At 36.8% G+C, this 24,276-nt stretch overlaps 4 protein-coding genes across 7 annotated transcripts in view; 1 reads left to right on the top strand and 3 right to left on the bottom strand.

Annotated features, from left to right (window-relative positions):
* Positions 1–591: 591 nt before the first annotated feature.
* Positions 592–8,522, bottom strand: eno1b (enolase 1b, (alpha)). Its single transcript, XM_087800159.1, has 12 exons — positions 8,442–8,522; positions 6,897–6,991; positions 6,633–6,728; positions 5,805–5,863; positions 5,653–5,722; positions 4,481–4,614; positions 4,164–4,386; positions 3,637–3,834; positions 2,319–2,520; positions 1,721–1,829; positions 1,546–1,604; positions 592–836 (listed from the first exon to the last, which is right to left on the bottom strand). The coding sequence occupies exons 2-12, from the start codon at positions 6,979–6,981 to the stop codon at positions 767–769; spliced, it is 1,305 nt and encodes a 434-aa protein (XP_087656285.1). The 5' UTR covers positions 6,982–6,991; positions 8,442–8,522; the 3' UTR covers positions 592–766.
* Positions 8,523–8,796: 274 nt separating this feature from the next.
* The window catches only part of ppil1 (peptidylprolyl isomerase (cyclophilin)-like 1), an 84,361-nt gene continuing 68,881 nt past the window's right edge, over positions 8,797–24,276 (top strand). The window contains exons 1-4 of one of the 3 annotated variants that reach the window (XM_087800182.1): positions 8,797–8,943; positions 9,133–9,287; positions 9,489–9,557; positions 9,757–9,991. In XM_087800182.1, coding sequence (XP_087656308.1) covers positions 8,888–8,943; positions 9,133–9,287; positions 9,489–9,557; positions 9,757–9,977 — 501 coding nt within the window. In that variant the 5' untranslated portion in view covers positions 8,797–8,887 and the 3' untranslated portion in view covers positions 9,978–9,991. Of the gene's footprint in view, positions 8,944–9,132; positions 9,288–9,488; positions 9,558–9,756; positions 10,043–24,276 lie in introns of those variants that run through there. The other 2 variants (XM_087800183.1, XM_087800181.1) reach the window with 2 other exon arrangements.
* Positions 10,528–18,339, bottom strand: slc6a11a (solute carrier family 6 member 11a). The gene is made up of 14 exons (XM_087800085.1): positions 18,024–18,339; positions 17,400–17,534; positions 17,199–17,339; positions 17,039–17,126; positions 15,579–15,711; positions 14,729–14,863; positions 14,565–14,668; positions 14,338–14,462; positions 12,346–12,458; positions 12,137–12,274; positions 11,964–12,066; positions 11,721–11,821; positions 11,486–11,656; positions 10,528–11,278 (listed from the first exon to the last, which is right to left on the bottom strand). The coding sequence occupies exons 1-14, from the start codon at positions 18,196–18,198 to the stop codon at positions 11,219–11,221; spliced, it is 1,722 nt and encodes a 573-aa protein (XP_087656211.1). The 5' UTR covers positions 18,199–18,339; the 3' UTR covers positions 10,528–11,218.
* Positions 20,412–24,276, bottom strand: part of LOC148070298 (sodium- and chloride-dependent GABA transporter 2-like) — a 33,536-nt gene continuing 29,671 nt past the window's right edge. For both annotated transcript variants that reach the window (XM_087801495.1, XM_087801494.1), the window contains exons 15-16: positions 24,005–24,175; positions 20,412–22,388 (exon numbers count right to left, since the gene is read on the bottom strand). In XM_087801495.1, the coding sequence (XP_087657621.1) occupies positions 22,239–22,388; positions 24,005–24,175 (321 nt within the window). In that variant the 3' untranslated portion in view covers positions 20,412–22,238. The remainder of the gene's footprint in view (positions 22,389–24,004; positions 24,176–24,276) is intronic.

Genomic DNA, 24,276 nt, shown 5'->3' with positions numbered 1-24,276 from the left:
AAGTAAATATTCATGGTGATAAATGTACAAAACAAATGATATATATTATAGCTAATTTGCATTTACTTTAAATCATTTGAATTTATTTTTACATTTGTGCAAACATTAAGTGTTTTGTCAAGTATGAAATAAAGTGAATATATTAATTATTGATTATACAAATTTTCTATTACCAGGGTTTATGATTTGTGCCAAAAAAAACTTAATTATGTGATACCTTTTTGAGAAATATGATACAATTGAGTTTACTTTACTACAACTATGGACTAGATGTATACGACAACAACAAGCCTCACTTCTGTCAGTCATGGTCCTAAAGATATTTAATCATTCATCTACAATTGACGGCTGATATTAAGCACATCAAAGCCGTACAAATGTTTGGCTTTTAAGAAAGTAAATAGTAATTATGTAACAGAAATGTTACAAGAGATAAAGTGGCACAAGTTTGTCACTTATTTATTATGCTCATATAAACATCTCCATAACTTCCTGTTTAAAACGAGAAACTTGCATTTTCATCAATCAAACGACATAAGAAAATAATCTTTAAAAACACACAGATGTACAACGATTAAAGAAGAGAATGAGTCGAGCACCACGTTTTTTTTATTTCTTATGATTGCAAATACAGCAAAAGTAGGTCATTAATGAACGTTAATAAACGTTTCCCCATTTTTATTTAGCAGACTTCTGATTAGGGTTGCTAAGAAAGTGCTTTGTTGAGTAGTCATGGGGTTTATGTGCTGCGTATGACACGACTGCTTCATGCCAGCAGAGGCTGACGGAAGTTTTTTCCAGCGAAAACAGCGTCGTCTCCCAAATCCTCTTCAATTCTATTTGGGCAAAAAAAAATTCAAGTTAGCACCGTTTCAATCCAGTACCTGCTTCATTCATAATTTAACTATAATGCATTATCAATAAGAAATAATATAGCTACAGTAAATAATAAATCTATATTTATTTCAAATAAAATAGAGTTAAAAATGAATATATATTTATATATATTCCCTCAAATGAATCAACAATAACAGTTTTATTTATTAGGCCATTATATCCATGTGAGAGGTGAACTATACATCTCTTACCGAGGAAGGTTTCAGACAGTAATTCAATAATTTGGACCCTTTTAATATAGATGTATAAAGTCTGCTTTATTATAAAAAACATCCACAATGATCTGTCAATGTAGTTAATGTAATTTTAATTACAGGTACTACCGTGGACATTTAAAGTGAAAACAGGTGAAGATAAGTTGAAGAAAATTAGTTTATATTTAGGTATATTTTAGGATCGTTTCGAGATCAGCTATCAAACTCAATCAGACAAGATATTGATAGAGAAAAAAAAAAAATCAACCGACCACAGGGTCATGAGTTTGTCACATGTGGTTTAGATTCTAGTTTTTGAGCCGTTAATATGAAAACATTCATTTATACATTCATTTCAACGACCAGGTGAACGAACGCAAAAATGATCAAACTACAGGAAGGTTTTAAATGTGCAAACAAAGAATACAGATGACATCATCAGTATGAGACGTACCTGAGAATCTGATTGTATTTAGCCAGACGCTCAGAACGACACGGGGCTCCGGTTTTGATCTGGAAAGAAAATGTTTTCCTTTAAAATCAACAATTGAGCGGCTGTTGATGAAAACGAGCCTTGATTATGTCAAGGTTTAAAAGATTAGACAACATCCGTAACTATATTCCATCACCTGTCCAGTGCAGAGGCCGACCACCAGATCAGCAATGAAAGTGTCTTCAGTTTCTCCAGAGCGATGACTGACCATCACACCCCAGCCGTTCTCTTGAGCCATCTTACACCTGCCCGACGACAAGACGTTAGAGCTCAGCGCAAGATATTAAGTATTAGGTTTTATCCAAATAGTTAGAGAAGTTGTGTGATGAATAACCAAACTTCTGACTGTTTATGGTACATTTAAAATATACATTTTAGTTTATACAACCGTTTAAAGCCAAATACATAGTGACGACTTTTTATACCTCGAATAAGTTACAAGTTAGACAATAATCGTGATTTAATTTGTATATAATTGTATTTTAAATACATTGAAAATATCTATAGCTTCAGTCAAGTCAAAAATTTCACACACTATGTGTCAACAGTCGTTTATATAAGACGCACAGATGAGCACTTTTGTATTTATAAAGTGGGTTTTTCAACCAGAGCAAACAAACGCTGGTTTGATCTCCGTAATTAAAAAAAGCGTTGTTAGCACTGATGTACAGTTGTTGTTTTTTAAGAGAAAAATGTATCACAGTTTGATGCTCAGGCTGGAGATCTTCACTTACGCCTTCATAGATTCGGTGACGCTGCCGATCTGATTGACCTTCAACAGCAGACAGTTGCACGACTTCTCCTCCACTGCCCTGCTGATGCGACTCGGGTTGGTGACGGTGAGATCGTCCCCGACCACCTGGATGTCGGTGCTGCCGGTGAAGTTGGTCCAGGCCGGCCAGTCGTCCTGGTCGAAGGGGTCCTCGATGGAAACCACTGTGGACGTGGAAATGCATCATCAGTGTTCCTTCTTTGGACTGAAGGAAGGTTTGAGTTGTTAAGTTTCATGGCGGTGTCAACACTAGGAAAGCCTTTTAAAAGAAGGAAAAACCACCTGATCCTGGTCAAGCATTACGAAAGCAGATCGTTATCTTTCGCTGAGCTGTGAGAGAGAGAAAGGTACTTCTGTATAATGAGCCCGAAGCAGGAAGTGAAGCGCTGAACTGTAATCAAGTGTTAACAGACGACAAAGAGCTTTTATAACTGTAGCATTCCAATTGTGCCACACCCTGGACCTTCTCACAACAAGTAGAAGTTACTCATGTCTCCTCCGTCTTTGTAAAACAAAACAGAAAAGATCTGGCAGTGCCTTCAAAATCGGAACAATATCAAAACAGTGTATGGACATCAAAGTGGAGAATGAATCTACTTCAGAACTCTGTGAATGATAATTAAAATGTTAAAAAGTGGACGACAAGTTGATCAGTATTCGAGTAACAGCCTAGAAATTGTTTAACAACATCTTAAAAACTACTATTAAAAACTAAACAATTAAAAACTAACTAATTTACAATGAAAAAACAAACAAATCTGAGACTAAATAGGAACGATTTCTCATAACTTCACTCAAACCATTGATGATTATGTTTTTGTATTTTTCCTGAACATCAAACCATCTATTGATTATTGTTGCCTATGGTTTTTTACGGTATTATGGAATTTTATGTTTAGAAAACATTTATTTAAGTTGCAAAAACAAGTTTGTAATGAGTAAAAACTTGAATCCTTTAAGAAACATCTTAAGACGTTTTTATTTGTTCAGGCTTTCCCCTGATTTTCTGGAACTCCTGTTATGTTATCAGTTTTATCTTGATCTTTAAAGTATATACTTTATTGAATATTGTTTTGATTGTTAAAGCGCTTTGTGACCCTGGTCTGGAAAAGCGCTATACAAATAAAAATTACTTACTTATTCAAGAGAAAAAATTTCCTATGCAAGAGTAAAACTTCATACACAGGTTTGTAAAAGAGCAAAAAAAACGTTCCATGCAAGTTTGTAAAGGAGTAAAAAGAACCATGTCGTGTGACTTTGTAAAAGAGTGCGGAGGTCACCTGGATAATCCTTGATGAAGCTCTTGTAGAGGTCGGCCAACTCGTCGGGACTGATGTAACGGGACGAGTCGTCGGGAGACTTGAAATCAAGGTCGTACTTCCCCTTGCGGTAGAATTCAGACGCCGCCACGTCCATGCCGATCACCACCTTGTCCGTGTAGCCGGCTTTGGCGATGGCCTCCTTGATCAACTCCAGTGCTGCGGCCAACATTCATTTCAAAAGAAAAAAACAAAACAATACATCATTAGCACGTCAGTCCTGAATAAAAATAACATTATTAAACTTCTAGCAGATTCATGATAAACCTACAAAACCGTATGTCATTATGTTAAAATGTGTTTCTTAAGTTTCTTTATATCGAAATAATGTGAAAGTTTATCATTAAACCATTTAAATGTTGAATTTAGTTCAAACCTTACATAGAGTATTTAAACCTTTAACCTCTTCCATTGATTGTCATTATTTACCCTTTGTTAACAAGGTACTTAACTATATTTTGAGTGGAGGTGTGACAACATCTATTTACCTTCCTTGTTCTCCAGGATGTTTGGAGCGAAGCCTCCCTCGTCTCCCACGTTGGTGGCGTCCTGGCCGTACTTCTTCTTGATGACGTTCTTAAGATTGTGGTAGACCTCGGCTCCGATGCGCATGGCTTCCTTGAAGGTGGCGGCGCCGACGGGGAGGATCATGAACTCCTGCATGGCGAGCTTGTTGCCGGCGTGAGAGCCGCCGTTGATCACGTTGAAGGCCTGACAAGAAGAAGAGAGGAGGGCGGGGGGGGGGAGGTGACCCTGGCTGTCAGTATAAAAGACTGTAATGAATTGCATTAATGCATGGACTCACCGGCACAGGCAAGATGACTTTGGAGTTTCCTGCGAGGTCAGCAATGTGACGATACAGGGGGACACCTTTTTCTGCGGCACCGGCCTTACAAACAGCCAGGGACACGCCGAGGATGGCGTTAGCTCCAAACTTAGCTGCAGGAAATACAACCAACAAATCCACGTTTTATTTTATTTTATTATACGTTTACTGTGGATAGTTTCTTAAATAATAGCCAGTGTGCCTGGTAGAAAAACAAACAAAACAAATATACCTCTTTTACTGTGTCAATGTATCTGACAACATTATTAGTAAATATTTAAACATTTCCTCATTTGAAAAACTCGTCATTATTGTCCAACAATTATACAATAAAAATTAGCATGTACTTTACATTAGCGCGTGTCTCAGATTAGCATGTATTTTACATTAGCGTGTTTCTTAGATTAGCATGTACTTACATAGCGTGTATTTTAGATCAGCGTGTAATTTACTATAGAGTGTTTCTCAAATTAGAATGTAGCACACATTAGTGTGTATTTGAGATTAGCATGTATCTAAGAATAGCATGAAGAAAATAATTAGCATGTTGCTTAGATGAGCATGTAGTTTACATTAGCGTGTATTTTAGAGTAGGATGTACCTTAAATTAGCATTTAGTTTACATAAGCGTGTTTCATAGATTAGCATGTAGCTTACATTAGCATGTATCTTACATTAGCGTGTATCTTAGATCAGCATGTAACTTACATAAGGGTGTATCTTACATTAGCATATAGCATACATTATTATAAGGGCATCCAAGTTTCATAAAATGACAAGAGTGAGATGGGGTTACTGGTTTTTGGTTGATTTATCATATTTTCTAACATATGTTCTTGACTCCCAACACAGCATAAACATATAATCTTTGACAGTACCATTGAGATGATTAAAACATGAGGATTTAATTATTGATTTTGCATACGAAACAATATTGTTCAATTGTTTTAGTTGAATAAAATAGATTGAATATACACCAACTATCCAAGCACATTTTCTAATGTCAATATTTCAATGAAAAGAGAGTTTTGTTCAAACAGACACTGATGATACAATAGAGTCACAACATCTATTTAAGACACACTTAAATCAAAATACTATCCCAGTAAAAAATAAAAACTTCATGTGATCTTTGAAAATAATGAACTTACATTTATTCTCAGTGCCATCCAGATCAATCATCAGCTGATCAATTTTCTCTTGCTCAACCACACTCACGCTCTGAGGAGAATAAACACGGAAATTGAGCATCAATAATAGAAATATCTGCCTTAACAATTGAAGAGAATGTTCAGCGTCTCACCTTTGCGATCAGAGCAGCAGCGATCGTAGAGTTGATGTGTTCCACGGCTTTAGAGACGCCTGTGACAGAGAGACGATGCATTCAACGACACAAAAAACAAAAACTGTGATTCACGAATATGCATGCAGGTCGAAGGAATGTTTTAAGACATTTAACATTCTCCACACACAGATTAAAATGCCAAAAGCATGCATCATATAAAGAACGATTCAGACAAAATTAATTGTGTCATTCTCTTGTTTAAAGGAGGCAAACAACGAGAACTTACTAAATGTTTCTCATCTGGCAAAGAGGACAAGAATACAGGTGCTCATAGGAAAAAGAAACACATTATTATGGTAACAGTAGGATTTTTAAGAGAAAGAAAGGTATTTATAGGTTGAAAAAAAACCAAACGAATTATTTTTTTGTCCAGTAGGGGGAGACACATTTCATTCCACATCTTTTGTTTTTTAAATCTAATGCGAGAATTTTCTCAGGTTCAAATTCAGCTATAAGAAACTCCGAGTTTTTCTCCAGGACACTCAAAATGTTAATTGATTTATTTTTCTCCCTTCAAGTAAATGGATTTTTCTTGAGGAGAATGTGTGGGGTCGTGGGTCCATGTTTGCTATGGGATGGACAGGTGACCCCCAAGTAGCTGGGACTTATATAAACCCGAATTTATAAATGAGAATTGCGACAAGTGACAGTGATTCGTGCCGTCGACCAGTTCCTCCACTGACAGGAAGGTGTACACAACCTCAGGGAGACTGCAATGTCTTTGAGCATCATGTGAAATACAAGAAGTCAGATCTTACGCGTCTATAAAAAGAAAATGACACCGACCTTTTCCAAGGTAGCGAGACTTGTCATTGTCTCTGAGCTCCAAAGCCTCATAGATACCAGTCGATGCCCCGCTTGGAACTGCTGCCCTGAACAGCCCTGAGAAATAAACATGTCAAATAACAATTTAAAAAGTATTATATTTTAAACGGCTTCATTAAATATAAAGGTACAAAGATCTGGATCAACACAGATTTTTGTGCTAATCATTTTTCTAGAGTGAATTGATTCCCCATTCCTTTGAATTATTTGCAAAAGCAGACTCACCCTTGTCAGTCCAGAGGTCGACCTCGACAGTTGGGTTTCCACGAGAGTCAAAGATCTCGCGAGCGTGAATCTTTTGAATGGACATGGTGTCGGAGCTTTAAAGGAAAATAGGTAATTGTAATTATATCCACAGTCAAAGAGGCAAGAAACTTGTTAAAAATGCTAAACTAGTCCAAAGTCTCTAAACAGTCTCACTTTCCTGGTTCGTTTCCCACTCTTCCCCACCGAGGGCTTACTCCCAAAAATATCCTGACCTAGCGATGAGCTTAGACGTGGTCACGAGCCTGCAACTGTCTTTATTGGATTAGGCTGCCGAACCGATTATGCTCACGATAACACGGAGGACTCGGATTCTTCCAAATCACAGTAAAACAAAACTGCTAAAATGTGTGTTTCCACGTTTCCGTTTTGAATTATGCAAAGAAATATGAGATTGGTTAGAACTGTGACAAACCATTTTCTGAGTATTTTGTAGGAATAAGATTAAAAGGTCGACGATAAAAAAAAGAAGAAGCTACAGTTGTTACCAATGTTTATGTGTATATGTCCATCAACGATTATTTTGTAATATCATAGAAAGTAATTTTGGCTTCTTTTCACACACAGCAAACCAAAAAGCTCCAATATTTACTTGTGCAAGTAAGAATGAGTCGTCAGTTTTGTGTTAACAATACAGTTCTACGCAAACGGATCAAGAAAACTAGATTAATTCAAATCTTAAATATGCAACACTTTTTAACATATTTTATACCTTACTTGACAATATTGTATACTATAACATAGAAGATAAAAGTTGCTAAGAGTTGAACTTCGACAAGACAATGGTCTATCAAAAAACTGGAATATAAAACGTTGATTTTGGACTATATACCGGAATCTCTTTGATATCATGACAATAAATAAAAATTATTTTCTGACACAAGTATGACTTAATATGTACCGCCATGTGCAAGTTATTTTCCAACTCTAAATACAATTTATTTTTGCCTTTTTTTTCTGTTATAGTTGCATGAATCTTTGGATCCAAGTTTACATGATCTTAGATTATTTCAATTTAAATATAACACAAATGTATGTGTTACATAACCAAACGCAGGAAACAACATATAGAAACATGAATGTAAATAATAAAATAAAATAAACTTGGCTGTGAGATCACGACAAGCAATAATATAACAGATAAATCAACAATTGTAAATACGAGTAAATATATATACATATACACAATGTAACAATGTACAATTGTATGCTTTACATCAGTTATTCTCAATATAGATGGTGCTCATGTTCTGTATTGTTTGATGTGCAGTTGTATTACTTTCATTCTCAGGCGTTAAAAACTCATTTTCATTCATAATATATTGAATGGAATAACAATTGAAATTCAAAAAATCCTTGTCATTTAGCATCGGTAGCTAAGGCTAACATCAAGTACAACGCTTCAGACTTTTCTTCGATGAATACAAATCTCAATAAACGAGAATCAGCTTTGACTAAATACAAATAATAGAGAATAAAATACGAACAAAAGGGATTCGTCTTTACCTGCAAACTTAAGTGAGCAGAAGAGAAGAAGAGGTGACGCAGCGATTGCGGAAGTTCTGTTGGCTATATTTTAGTGTTTTCTGCCCCCTACTGCCTGAACTTCGAACTGCAAAGAAAAAAAAAAGGGTAATGTTAAATTAAGAATATTTAACGAAAACCCACTTGGCGTTAATATTACTTACGTAAGCAAACATTACGTGGAATTTACTGAAATAATATAATTAAAATCTCTTTTTACATTAAATTGAAGGTTATTTTTACACTGGCCAACATTCGTGTGCTGGACTTCAATGATCCAGCAGGGGGCGGCCCTCACACAGCGTAAGCAGCAACACCATAGAAGAAGAACCTCAACCGGAATTCGTTTTGAATGAAAGTTGCATGTTGTGTTTACTGTGTTTTTTGTAAAACGGTTACGCTTTAAATCGTCATTCGCTTTGGAAACAATGTCGGGAATACCTGCAGACTCATGGCAGCCACCCACCGTCTCCCTTGAAACAACGTAAGATGTTATAATATAAATGTGCTATTTGGTTTAGCTTAGCAACGTGCAGCTAATTTGGTTCTTATATATATTTTTAGGCGCTAAATCTGTGCATAATCGTTGATCTGAACTCCTGGATAAAGTCCTCAAGTGTCTTTTTTTTCGGGTCCTTGCAGTGAGTGATATTTGTGTACTTTCGTCCTGCAGGATGGGGACGTTGGTGTTCGAGTTGTACTGGAATCATGCCCCGAGAACCTGCAAGAACTTCGCCGAACTGACCAGACGAGGCTACTTTAACGACACCAAGTTCCACAGGATCATCAAAGAGTTCATGGTTCAAGGCGGAGATCCGACAGGAACCGGTAAGTTTAAGCAATGAAATCTGACTTTGTGGACACTTAGTGGACTATAAAAACAATGTCTGGCATAATATTGTAACATATGAACATATTTAGAAAGTAATAGCAACTTTCTTTTATTAAAAGAAGCAAATTGTAGCAGCTACTAAAACTTTTTGAGATTTAATTAATGATAACAGTTGTATCTTTTTTCTTTTTTTTCAGGACGTGGTGGGGCATCCATTTATGGTAAACAATTTGAAGACGAGATTCACCCAGAATTAAAATTCACAGGTATTTGAAGCTCAGACTTATTTGAAACAACATTTTTTTTTATTGTGTCTTAATATAATATTTTCAGCTTTTCTTCTTGTGTTGTAATTAAAATACCTTTCAATTGTTGAGTATATCAAACCTATATTTTTTACATTCTGTTTATGATAGCTGGTGAAAGTTTTGTTATTATATTATCAATGTTTTGTGTTTTTTTTAGGTGCTGGTATTTTGGCCATGGCAAATGCGGGGCCCGACACAAACGGCAGCCAGTTCTTTCTCTCCCTCAAACCCACGCAGTGGCTGGATGGGAAGCATACAATTTTTGGAAGGTTGTGTCAAGGCATGGGTGTTCTGAACCGGATTGGGTTAGTGGAGACCAATAATCAAGATCGGCCCGTTGATGACATCAGGATTCTGAGATCTAGTGTTGCCAGTTAAACATCAGTGTCTTGGTATTTTTTTTACTCCAATATCTTTTTAAAATAAATATTTGTAAAACATTGTTTTGGATTTTATGTTTTGTGACATCCAAGTGAAACAGCTTGACCTACTAACGTCCCTAAATAATCTGTACACAGACAAGTGGTTGGATTTGCTGGTCATCTTACAGAGGTCAGGAGGTTTGGTCACATCTCGTACTCTATAATAGGAAACAGGCAGAGTTGTCAGGGATGCTAGACAAATAATGTTTTTCCTTGAATCCCTGGAATGTTTTTTCATCGCAGGTTTAAATGAGCGACTAACACGGTTGATGTTTAACCTTCAGAATGTTCTAATGTCTTCAAACGTGTTTACTGTCCAGGATGATATTGGAACGCTGATGATCTATGACTTATTTTCACTGCCTGGTTCTGTTTCACAGACGAGTAGAAAGATAAATACATCAAACATTTGACAGTCTTTTGAGGATAACGTTGAGAAAAGGGAGTACAAACAGACAGTTTATTGCAATAACTTTGTTTAAATGCTGTGAACATCAACCCCTTTATTCATTAATATTAAATAAAATAAAAAACACCACCACAGTAAAAAAGTGCTAACTTGTATATAACTATTGATCCCTTTAAAATACATTCTGCTACACATTTCTAGAAAAAATACAAAGTAAAATTGATTCAAAGATGGCAAGACTTTTTAATTTCAACAAAAGTAAAAAAAAAAAAAGGCACGATTGCTTGGTCAACCGTTCATGCTTCCTTTATCTAACCTAGTGAGAAGTTAAACTGCGTGTTTTATTTTATAAACCCATCATTATCTGAGATACTTTTGCTAGTGAAATATGAGATAACACCAGAAAAAACATAGAGAGACAATTTAAATTTTTTTTTTGTTCAAGTTAATGTTAAAAAGTTTTGAAAAAAATAAAAAATCTCACTGGATTTATCAACTTTTATCCTTAAACTAAAACGAATATTAGTATGTACTTAGTATTGACATGTTTTTAAGAGTTCAAATAATAATTGCATATTGAAAATATTTTAATAGGTAAAAAAAAAAAGTCATGATACTGATCATGAAATCCTGTCGTAAATTCTAAAAAGGAAAAACAAACCCCCATAAATATAAAACAACCCTAACGACCAAAAAAATAGAACCTTCTTATACATATAAAAGTCATTAATGAATTAAAGGGGATTTGGAATTGTTTCTGCATGGTTTAGGGTCAACTGTTCCTCTGGTCAGCTGTGTGGAGTCTTCATGGGGAGATCGTCCGCACAGCGGGAGGCTTTTTGGAATCGCTGCCAGAAAAACAGAAAGTTTAATATTGAATTGTGAACTTCCTTCATGTATTTTGAGAATTTTTATTATCTCTAATCTTTAAAACGATTTTCAACATTATGATCGCATTTGTAACTTTTTGGTTTGTGATTCCTTGGGTTAAATCCAAGATAATCCTTGTAGTAACGTAGCATCTGATCTTGAATGTCTTCTTCAAGTGGACTGACCTGCCACAGAGTTCCCTTCTCCTTGGCTACCTTGAAGACCATCGTGATGGGAATCAGGAGGAGAGAGGAGGAGGAGAGGAACCACCCGATGCAGTACGCCCACCAGGGATACACATAGGTGTGGTTGAACTTCATAGGAGAGTATCTCAGCAACAAGAACACGAGTGTCGCCTGGTGGGGAAAAAAAATTGTGATTTCAAAGTTTGAATCAAAGATGACGGAAGTTTGTTCCTACACTGCAGGTCACTGGGCTGATGTAGAGCCAGCAGTATTTGAACACCGGCGACGGTTTGTAGCCGATCATGTCTTCGATGTTCTTGCAAAAACGGTCTGCTCCTGAGAAAGAAAGAAACGTGTAGAATAATGTCCTTAAATCCTCATTCTTGCTATTAAATAGTTAAGTAAAAGCTGCTGATTAGAACTAAATATAAATCTGGTTATTTATTTTAATATTTGCATTTTAAAGAGCAACTCTTACCATAAATCCATCCAATGACGATGGACTGGAAAGTAGCCAGCAGGAGCAAAGTAGGGCCACTACAGACATAGTGATCGAAAATCTGTAGGATATACGCTCCTGCCTGTAGGGGGCGCACAGTCATCTTCGTGATACTTTCAGTGGCAATATGTCGATCACACCTGATCACTCACCTGTGACACGAAGAATAAACCAAACAGAAAAGAAACACAACAGACGAGAAACATCAAGAGTTCTCTACGGAAGCCCTTGAGGATCTGGGAAGGGAAGAGATCCGCGATGGAGGTCATGATGCTTTCAAGGGCCACGAACTGAAGGGAGAAAGTTCAACCGCGTTAAACGACAAGCTCGGGTTTAGAAAATGTTTCCACCTGAAGCTCACCTGGCCGTCGATCCCCAACATGATGATCATGAGGAAGAAGCTCACCGACCACACCTGAGGCAGAGGCAGGAGGCTCACGGCCTGAGGGTAGACGATGAACACCAGACCTGGACCTGGATCACGTGACACGCAAAGACGGATGGAATTTTATTACAGTAAAAAAAATATTTTAAGCTGGTACCACTACAAAAGTATTTTGTTTTTAAATGGTTGAGTGTGACATTTTAATGTCTAAATTTATCTTATAATATTGTTTTATTTGTATGTCAAAGGTTTGGATTTTATTTAAATTTAATAATTGATTATTTAATCAAATAATGTTTTTTACACATATATTTTTATATTCTGAATCCAATAATAATAATAAAAAAAATGTATACATTAAATATATATATATATTTTTTATTTTTATTATTTTGTTGCCTTTTCATTTTAATATAAAAATTGGTCGCGTAATAGTGCCAGTAGACAATAGATAATATAAAATTATACCAACATTTTTATATTGAGTTTTATATGCTACTTATTTTAAAATATTGAATGAAGAAAATATCTATTATTATAATATTGAATTATAATATCTAACTCTATGAAAATAATTTGGCTCTAAAATACTATATATATTTTTAACTCAACTATAAAAGAAAAGAAACATCGATGAATTTAATTATTCAATGAAAACAAATAAAACATTCCACTGTAGAAATGGTTGAATTTAAAAATGAAATCCTTAGTAAGAATGCTGTGCAAATGTTCAAACATTTAAAATGTTGAATTCAAAATGAAGTATTCTGATGGCACTGATGTATTTCCACACTAGAATGTTGCATCTGTGTGTAAGGAATATAAGTCTTGGAAATAGATCATAAAATCAATCACATAGATATAACGGGTCCAGAATGCAGACACTGTTCCAACTGACAGCAGGGGGTCGGGACACATGGCTATATGTGAGTCTTGGGTTTATTTCCAAGTCTGACTAAATATATATATCTGAGAACCCTTGATTTGTTATGAGAGACACAGACAGACTTCTCAGGTCAAGAACCAAGATCCAAAGCAGCCACTTTTGAGATCTGCCTAAACTATGGACCCTCCATTTATTTTACACATTATTATGAGTGCAGGGAGAGCAAGGGTCTCTATTTGTTCAACGTCAGAGGGTTAAAGAATCAAATAAAATGTTATTTATATAGCTTTGATTGTATAGTTTAGATGGAAAAATTTAGAAAATAAAACATGTAGAATTATACAAAAATGGCCCTTAAGTCATAGTGAAACCACACAGCCATAACAAATGTAAACAACTAGCGAGTCAAAACCTTTTTGAGTCCTTCTTTAAAAAAAATAGATAAATAAAAATAAGGCCACTTTGAGGAAGTAAGGACTTAAAAATAAATAATTTAGTTCAACTTTCACCAAAAGATGTGGAGCCTTCTCACAGATATACAGGTAGAACATTGTTAGGAACTAGAACAAACAAACATAGCTTGTGTGACATTAAAAGGGTTTTATTTTTTCAACTTAATCTGCGTAAGGGCCACAAATTATCCCACGGGCCAGACTTTGGACCTATCCAAGGCCCACTTTTTATGCATGAAAGGATCAATAAAAATATTTAAATGGCAACTCTCTTGACTCACTTACACGTTTAAAACGTCTTCCTCTCCAAGATGCAGTAGGTCTCTCATCATGACCATGTTTTGAACGTATTACTTTATAAAGTTCGTCTGAAATCTGGGCGAACGAGAGGTTGCGAGAGCGGAGTCCATTATGACGTAATAATGACTTCAATCCTCCAGCCAGCTGTAATCACACACCGCTTTGTTTATACAACGAGTCTCTTGGAGGTGGAGACTTTCAGAATTGATGGCACACAGTGACAAACCTCAATGTGTGACCAATCACAGCAGAGTGGTATGGCTATGACACTTAATGCAACACATGGATCTAAAAATAGCAACTCATTTATGAAGGAATGTGGGTCTTCACCTGATTCTGCTACTGACGTGATGTCCAAGCCTTGCTTCTGCGACATGTATCCCAGAACGGAGAAGATGGCGAAGCCGGCGATGAAGCTGGTCCCGCTGTTGAGCAAACACAGGTAGAAGGAGTCCCTGTGAAGAGAAAAACAATCGAAACGTGTCACGCTCCATCCTTCCCTCACTCGTGAGCAAAAGTCGAATATACGACGATGTACAGCTGGCACGATCTTTCACCTGTAGCAGTTGTTGTTGTACTTGTTGTAGCTCCCCAGGGTGGTCAGACAACCCAGACAAATGGCATAGGAGTAAAATATCTGAGTCCCCGCGTCCATCCAGACCTGAAGATGGTTGAGATGCATCACCACTCTTCACCACTTTCTTCAACGGGTGAGTCATACCTGAGGGTCTGACAGTCGATGTGTATTGGGATACAAGTAGTACTTGATGCCATGGCCGGCTCCAGGAAGCGTCAATCCTCGGATCAGCAGGACCGATAACATTATGAAAGGGAACGTGGCAGTGACGTACGCCACCTGAGGGCCCGGGAAAATCATTGTCTTCAGACACTTGCGAGGTTTTCTCTCAATGGCATTTGTGATAACTGTTAGATTAAAATGATTATACACTATACGTACAGTATACGCAATACTTAAATTAATGCTAAAAGATAATCAAAATATAAAGTATAAATTACTTGCTTCATCTAAGAGCCTAATCATTTGAATACACATTCACAATCAACATTTCACTCCAGACTGATCACACTGTTTCAAGACAAGCTTGGATCAGAATTAGATACGACACCGGTAATTTAAAACATCTGTTTATCTTCCAATCACACCTTGAATCGTAGATCTAAGAACGAAGCAAGACACACCCGGGAAAGGGGGGCTAAAGGACAGAAACCCCCACCCGAGAACATTTGAATGATTAGATTACAAGGAAAAAACTCTACAGGGGATCGGGACACAGGGAACTTTAAAGAACCATTTGGCCGGAAAGGACAACCCCCCGGGTGGGAAATTTGCCTTAAATATAGCGATGTTTCTACAGATCGGGGCCTTTTTCTCCTGGGACTATTGACCTGTACAGTCGCCGTGACAAAGCGTGTCCGGTCGCGATCGTAAAGCTTTTATTTTGTTTGACTTGGAGCGAATAAACGACAAAGAACCGGAAGGGATGTCGTGTTGGAGCAACCGGAACGGACTCCGTGTTTTGACCGTTTTATAACACACGTTTGTGTCTCACCTTGCCCGTGGATCTCACTCCTTTCCAGACACAAAAGTAGCAGATGATCCAGGCCAGCGCGAGACACAGACATAGTTCCCACTGGACACTGCCCAGTTCTTCAATACCAGTGGATATGTTGAGAACCCGCCGCCTGGAAGAGCCGTCGTCATGGATTGTGAACAGAGAAGCTTTTTACTCACGACAAAAGTTCTAGCCATGTCGAACGCATCAGTTTATAACCACATTAAAGGTTTTTTTTAAATGTACTAGTTAAACTTAAAATATATATGATAGTCAGAAGGTGCCATGGTGGCCCTTTAGAAATGTGACGCTGTTAATACTGTATTATGAAACCTCATCAATCCATCATTTGAACAAATAATGTGTCAAAGAAGTGTCAAGTTAGTCATTGTCTTTAATGTCGTTTTAATTAATGGGCATGTTTTAAATAACCTTGATGTTTTTTCATCAACAAATACATAATACACTTTTAATACTGTGTGAGGCATGCCAAGAGAATAACTAGGAAAAATAAATACATTGTATATTATTATATGCAGTATATTATTTGTGGGACAATATTAAAGTCAAATACTGTACATAAAGTAATAGTTCACCCAAAATTCAGATTTCGCTACATTTCTACTCACCCTTATGTCGACTAAGAGTTGATATTATTTTTTACAGTAGCAGAAGTAGTTGTTGAAGGTATAGACAAAATCATATGTCAATTTTTATGTAGCTACCAGCACTCAGTCATTCTCGTCTTTATCTCCATCCAAAAAAGACATTTAAAAACACCCAAATACCTCCATGATGCTTGTCTGTAACGTCCCTCTTGTTTGGAATTTGGCATTTTAAGCTTGTTTTTAGCGGAAACTGCGAGGCTAGCTGCTAGGCTAGCTGCTAACCTAGGTGCTTCATCGTCATACTAAAAATTACGCACTTAAAAAACATCCAAATACTTCCATACTGTTCATCTTTAACGCCCACAGTGTATCGAAGCATCAACATTAGGAATTGTTCCAGAAAAAGTCTGTATATTTTAAGTTATCCTCATTTACGCTAATGTCTTGGTAGCTTCTGTTACAAGCTAAACTTAAAATATAGACTTATTTCTGGAACAATTTCTCTTGTCGAAGGCTTTAATAGAGACGAGCAGTTTGGAGGTCTTTGGGTGTTTTAAGTGTCTTTTAAGACGAATATGTAGACAAAGACAATTAAGCATCAGTTGCTACATTAAAATGAACAAACATTTTTGTCTATCACTCTATAAAAAGGAACAGATTACTCTTAAAAATGATCCAAACCCTCAGTCCACACGAGGCTGAGTAGAAAATGAGTGAAAATTAAATTTTAAGGTTATGTATCACTTTAAATATGTTTATAAAAGACATTAGTTAACCTAGAGCCACACTTGTGTAACCAAGTTAGAACACATTATGTCTTCTTCTCTTGGTTATGAGAGGGAAACTAACCTCCAGAACTCTACGACGGACGACGATGAATTTGCAGCAAAAGACCCGTTTCCGCTTCCGTTGAAGGAATTTAAAACAACACATGAATCTGAAATTCCAAAAAAAAAGCTTCAGTGAGTTTTCAATCACATGGATATAATTGACCCTATGGATAATCTACCTGTGTTCCATGTGTTATCGCAGGTGGTCCACGGCAGATCTCCGGAGAAGGAGGAGAACAAGTATAGGAAAGCCCAGGAGAGGATCACCACGTAGCTCATGCAGGAGTAGAACAGGATCAGCTGGCCGGCGTAGCCCATACCTGGACACGGAGAAACACTCTCACTCTCGCACTTGAGGACCACCCTCCGGGACTGCTCACCCTCAAACAACGGGCAGATCTTTCTCCAGCACATGATGCCACCCTGACTGGTGTACTGGCCCAGAGAGGTCTCCAGCACGAACAGAGGAACACCACAGGTGCAGAGGAACATGACGTATGGGACGAGAAACGCACCTGCGGAATCGTTAAAATGACTTTTTACGGTGATCTTTACAACTAAACTAATGGAGTATAGTGAGTCTTATATGGTCTGGTTCTGGCTGAACCCAGAAATCAGTTAATCACCTTATTAATGTTTAGTTTAGTTCATAGTTTGTGTGATTAACCTCATTTACCAAGAAGCTTATTGTTCGGAGAAGCCTCTATTAAAAGAAAATGTGTTTATAACGGTTTCTATCTTTCTAAAAGGTAATTATTTCGTCCAGTTTCCTCCAATTAAAACTTCTCATAAAAATAAAATTCAATCACCACCAACATTTTATTGATATAATAACAATGAAAATTTAAAATCTGGAATTAAAAAAACAAAGCAATAAGATCCCGAAACAGTTTGAATACAGTACGTGCAGACAAGGCTCTTTAAAAAGTATTGATTAACTTGTTTAAAATATATATATACTAACCCTTTAAGTTTAAAACTAAATAGAACAAAAAGAAACCTACCGCCTCCATTCTTGTAGCACAGGTAGGGAAACCTCCAGACATTCCCGAGTCCCACGATCGCCCCTGCCACTGTCAGAATAAATTCCCTCTTGTTGGCCCACTTTCCCCGATCTGGCCCCGAGTAGGACGGGGGCTTAGAAAGTGTGGAACAGAGGGGGTCCGGAGACTCTGCCATGTCGCTGAAAGAGAGGGGGTTCTCAGAGAGCCGGGTGATTCTTCCAGTGTCTCGATTCCCTCCCCTGAGTTCTCACTCGTATATAAACGGCCAGGCGTTCATGGGGTTTGCATAACAGTCAAAGAGGGAGTTATTCAACCCCACAAAGTGGAATCTAACTCGACCAGAATCAACATAATTACTGATTATGAGACAAGTACGTATTGCGTGCAAGGAAAAAAGAAAAAAATCTTTTACAAAGGTTATATAGAAGGTGAGTCAGCTTATAATTGTCACCAAACAAAAGTTTGAATGGAGAATTTGGATCAAATCCCAGGAAAGTATCTGTCGAATACCAGCATGTCTCAGAATAACTTGACAAACTGAAGGAGACATCAACAAAAAAAACCCATTTCATAACACATTCTCTTTCATAAATCAATAGCTTCGTGATGAGACTTGTCTTTTCCACACCTCCAGCATTTGACCGACAAGGCGATAAATCATTGAAAACTATGCAGAAGCAAACGTTAACCTGACAAGGCAATTTTCACCTTTGCAAATTAACAGTCTTGAAACTTATTTACAAACTCTTGAAACAAATATACAAACTCGTAAACAAATTTACAAACTCCAACACATTTACAAACAACAACCCATTTACAAATTCTGGAACACATTCACAAACTCCAACAGATTTACAAACTCTGAAACTCATTTTCAAACTCCAACACATTTTCAAGCTATGAAACAAATGTACAAACTCAAACACATTTCCAAACTCTGAAAGTAATTTACAAACTCCAACACATTTACAAAGTTTTAAACAAATGTACAAACTCCAACACATTTACAAAGTTTTAAACAAATGTACAAACTCCAACACATTTACAAACTCTGAAAATAATTTACAAATTCCAACACATTTACAAACTCTGGAACACATTCACATACTCCAAAAGATTTACAAGCTCTGAAACTGATTTAGAAACTCCAACACATTTACAAACTCAAACACATTTACAAACTCTGAAACAAATGTACAAACTCCAATACATTCACAAACTCTGAAAGTAATTTACAAACTCCAACAAACTTTGAAACAAATGTACAAACTCCAACACATTTACAAACTCTGAAACTAATTTACAAACTCCAACAAGTTTACAAACTCTGAAACTAATGTACAAACTCCAACACATTTACGAACTCTGAAACACATTCAAAATCTCCAACACATTTACAAACTCTAACACTTATCCCGATACTCCTTGACACTGGAATCAATCATGTTAGTAGGTATGTTGTTTGGCTCTTACCGACGATGGACCAGAACCTGTGGGACCCGGGGCAGATCTTGCTTGTGCTCTTATCACCACCACAATCACTTTGACCATGTGAAGCCAACCATACTAAAAGGGGTTTAGATAGACTTTGTTTGGGTTTTGTTTCGATGAAACCGGCCCCGCCCCAGTCTCGATACTTGGTGGTGGTAAGAAAGACAGACACAGGAATGAGTTTAAATGCTCGTTTAGTGAAATATAAAAGTCAAAGACACACTTACAGGATTCATGGGCCTCGGCAAAACACAGACTATCGCAGGGACGTCTTCGAGTGCCAAGTTGTAACGAAAATGGCGGATCTTTATAGTATGAATATTTAGGTAAACGCCTCGAGTCATGCGTGTATGTATGATTGGTCAGTAATTCTAAACACTTGACTTCTAAGATGGCCGTGCCACGTGTTGGTCGTGGAAAGTTAGCGCAGTTTGATCATCTAGAGAGAATCTGTTCATCAGTTGACTTACGCAGATTTCGTTCTTTTGTCCTTGACTAGCTGGTACCATCGAGAGTTTTTTTGTCTTTCTCAGTGTGAGTGAAGACTTGACATGTACTGAAGAATAGCTAAGCACGTGGATTCGAAATAGAGGCAACGATTATTTAATATGAATTAAATATGAAAGATGATCAGTTATTCAAGTGCACATTGCACACTACTTTCTCGCACACTCCTCATGGGACGCACTTGTTCACTCAAAATATTAAGTGCAAGCGCAGATTTGCGTGATTTGAGACACAATATCGCATATTTCTCTTAGTGCACTGGCGGTTAGTATGCATCAGTTTAGTGTACGTACTAACTAGTACGCAAATTCTCCACAGATAGTATGTCTCAAATCAAACACTGCCGCTACGCACTTACCGGAAATGAAAAAAAAAAATCGAAGCGAAGACTTGAAAAAACAAAAATGTTTAATTCCAACAAAGATCAACAGTTTATTCGGACGTGGCAGTTTGAGGCAACTACAATAACTTATCACAAGAGCTCATAGCTTTATCTTCTTCAATACCAATGAAGGTGATTGTCTTGCAGGTCTGCAGTCCCGCAGCAAATACATTCAGTGCTCATCACAATCCATCCACATCTCTAAACATCTTTTGATAAAAGGGTTGTTTCCTGAACAGCATTCCCAAAATAAAGTTACCGTTAGGCTTGATGTATTTTTGATTCATTTAAGTTAACAACCATTTTAAATAGGGGCCATTAAGTTATTTTTTATCAGTGGTTTCCTTATTATTATGGCATCAAGAACTGTTCATTTCCAAATGTTTCCTATTCGTGATTTGACAAGAATATTAAGATTTTAGTGGTTAAAAGTCACAAATTAACTTAATCTATTATCCCTAATATGACAGCAGTGGACATTATTGGCCTGTAAAAATGGACCCAATACGGAAATATAAACAACATTGTCACGGGAAGCCAAATGTTGACGATTGCACTCTAAATGAAACGGTCAATGAAGTGTGTGGATAACAAACGTGTGCGTGTTTATAGCTTAACAACAAAAGTTTCAAATGATCTAAGATCCAATGATTCTACAAAAATGTACAGATTTTACTCAAGTACTTGTTTTCCAAAGTGTTTTCCTTAAATGAAGATTTTATTATTATTTGTGGAATTCATTTGTTTTTTTGACAGTTATTGGTCAGTTTTCACCAAAAAGCAGCAGAATATTTTGATTCATACTATTCATTTCTTAAAAGTACACAGTTTCTGACACAATTATTTTACACACTTCAAGAAGATTCTCCACACCTCATACTTTCCTCCTTGAGTCCGACTCAAACCTCAATGTCTGTACACGTAATGCGCCTCCTGTTGACGGTCCCTTGCTTTATTTTAGTCGGCATATAAAAATTAAAAACTGGTCAGACATAGAAACATTAAAATAAATATATAATCGACAATATCTGTTGAATTATTTAAGTATTGAATATTTTCCTGTTGAGCTTCATACCTTTTATTCTTGAGTCCCGGATCCACAAGTCGTCCTAACTTAAGTGTCCTCAAAACCAAAGTGGCCTTGAATGTCCAAATGGAAGGATCCTTGAATACCTAGTATTCTACGGTCTGGTCCCAAGTCTGTGGTATGTAGAATCTGGTCAAAAGTGCAGACCCCAGACTGAGGAGTACATTAAACCTTCAGTTTGGGATTCCTAAGATATTACTAAACCGCTAAAGGTTAGAGAGAGAGGATTGTTTTTTTTCTGTAATAGAAAATATCATGTAATAAAAATATTTCAAGAGCAAAAGTTCTCTTTATAAAAAAAAAATGTGCTTTAAGTTTGTTGAGTAAATCTATGACTCTAACTGTCCGAAGACACCTTTCTGTTACCGTCATCATCATCATCATCATCATCAGGTGATTCAAGCAACACTTCACAGCGTAATAATGCATGAGCTGCGTCTCCCGGCAAACATCCATTTCTCAGACCTCGTCGTGCTCAAAAAGAAGTGCATCATAGATTAAACAGGACTACAACGGTAGCAGTCGAGGCCGCGCCGACACAAGAAAAACAATGATTCGACATTAAAGAAACGGCATGTTCGATACAAAATGTAACGCAGGCATCTGGTGGCGGCACGTTGTGCTTTGTTGATCTGAATCTGAGCTGGAAGCTTCTAAACTTGTATTTGTTGTTCTTCAAATATGTAAAAACTGCTATCTAACACCACACCAGACTACGTCGAGAAGCGACACCATCTCATGGATCGCCTCACACTTGGTTCTCCGCCTCACCCGCGCCCAGTCCCTTGTAATCGTTGGCAGCAGCAGGGAGGTTGTTGTCGGGGTTCAGCGGGTACTGCTCGGGCTGCTTGGCCGTGTTGGGGGGCTTCAGTTCGGGCTGACAGAGCTGCTTGAGGTTCTATCGAGAGAGTTGGCAGGAGACACAGAGAGAACATTCCACATCGTTACCCACTTTCTGTGCAACAACAACATCTGGATTTGATCTAAACTTTAAAAAAAATATAGAGATGTGTTACAGAAACGACTTGTCTCTGATCTCTGGTGTGAAAATAAGACAAGAAGAAGTTCAGAAACTACAAAAAATGAAGGCTAAGCAAGTGTTGATGTCTCGTTTTAAGTAAAGATTATCATCTTAATTGTGTTTATGTCTCGTTTTAAGTAAAGATGATCATCTTATTTGACTTAATGATGAGCTAGATTCACCGGACAAGTGCTTCAAAGGGTTTTATTTTAAGATATTAAGACAAAATTACACTTAAATTATGGGGTAAAAAACATTTCCTAAAAGCAAGAATTATGGTCTTAATACAAGAAACTTAACAAGTATATTTTTCTCACCGTATTTACATTTTTCATTCATAGCTTACAAGGGATTCAGGTCTCGTTTTTGTAACTTAATGAGATTTTTTTTTTCTAGACTTACTAGACTACACTAGGGAATGTGACTATATTTAATTTCTTTACTGTTTTTACTAGAAACAAGACTCAAATACTTTTTTGCAGTGGACAAAGACTTTCCTGTGACTTAGAAACTGATCATGTCCAAAGTCCATTTGTGGTCCTTGAGCAATCAAATCAATAAAACTTCCCCTTTTCTTTCATAAGTAATCAGTGTTTGCGGAAAAACTGTAGTTCAAACATGGAGCAGCAAATATTGATTTAGTCAAATACTGTGATTCTACTAAAATAAATCAAATTAATCATAAAAGGTGAGTTAGACGGTTTTGAAACATAGTTTTCTGCAAATATCAGAAGTAAAAATGTTTCAATAGTTGTTGTTTTCCTTGTTTTTTAAAAAAAAAACAGAAGGAAGTATTCTTATTAGAAATGTATATTTTTAAATAAAATAGAGACCAAAATTAACAAGAAATTTTAACTAGTACGGCTATCACTGGGTGCACCAGTGATGACATAATTTAATGGAAGGTTAACATGAGTGCCGCTCAAAATAATACCGTAAGAGCTTTTGAAAAATACTATTTTTCAGGGTCCAGTGAGATGGCAAGCGGTCAAATCAAAATATGACGTCAAAAACCGAGCTCCAATGACACAGAGTCCTAGGCAGTTTCCCACTGGTGTCCATTCCAAGTAATGGAAAGCAAACTTAATTAAGTAGATAAACTGCATGTTTAATAAGAATACACTGTTATTGTAAGACATAAGACAGATGATGCTCAGACGTATTGTTTTATCCGGAGAGCGAGTCGATTTAATATATAAATATAAATATTTCAAATATACTTGTCATAACAAGTATATATATGTAACGACATTTTTTCTGGAGAAGAAAGACTTGAAGCTGTCATCATCATCATTACTGTAATGGGCCTGAGGTGTCGCAGCTTATCTAACCCATCACTCACAGTAAGTAAGTAAGTAAGTTAAACTCTTCATGACAGGATATTGAAAGAGTGATAGAGAAGATATTTTCTCCTGTATGAACTCAATGCTCCCCACTTTAAAATGTGGTTTCTCTTCCTTATTATTTTTGGAACAATTTAAACAAATACATACCTGCAATATTGAGCCTTTCATTTTTGTCACTTTGAAAAGGATAAACAAGGGAACCAGCAAAACACAAAGCATCCCCAGCGACCAGCCCAGAGCGTAGGCCCAGGTCGGGTACACGTAGGTTTTGTTGAATTTGAGCGGCTTGTATCGGGCGACGGAAAAGATGAAGGTTCCCTGTCAAAACCAACAAATGGATATACATTAGAAAAGCTGCACTTTTGTTTTCAAGTCAACAGTTTAACACACTAGTAGAAGCAGACATTACATTAAAAAAA

This window comes from Callionymus lyra, chromosome 10 (genome assembly GCF_982586985.1).
Source record: "Callionymus lyra chromosome 10, fCalLyr1.hap1.1, whole genome shotgun sequence".
Lineage (NCBI taxonomy): Eukaryota > Metazoa > Chordata > Actinopteri > Syngnathiformes > Callionymidae > Callionymus > Callionymus lyra.
Note: the sequence above shows the minus strand (reverse complement) of the source record. Positions and strands in the feature narration are given on the sequence as shown.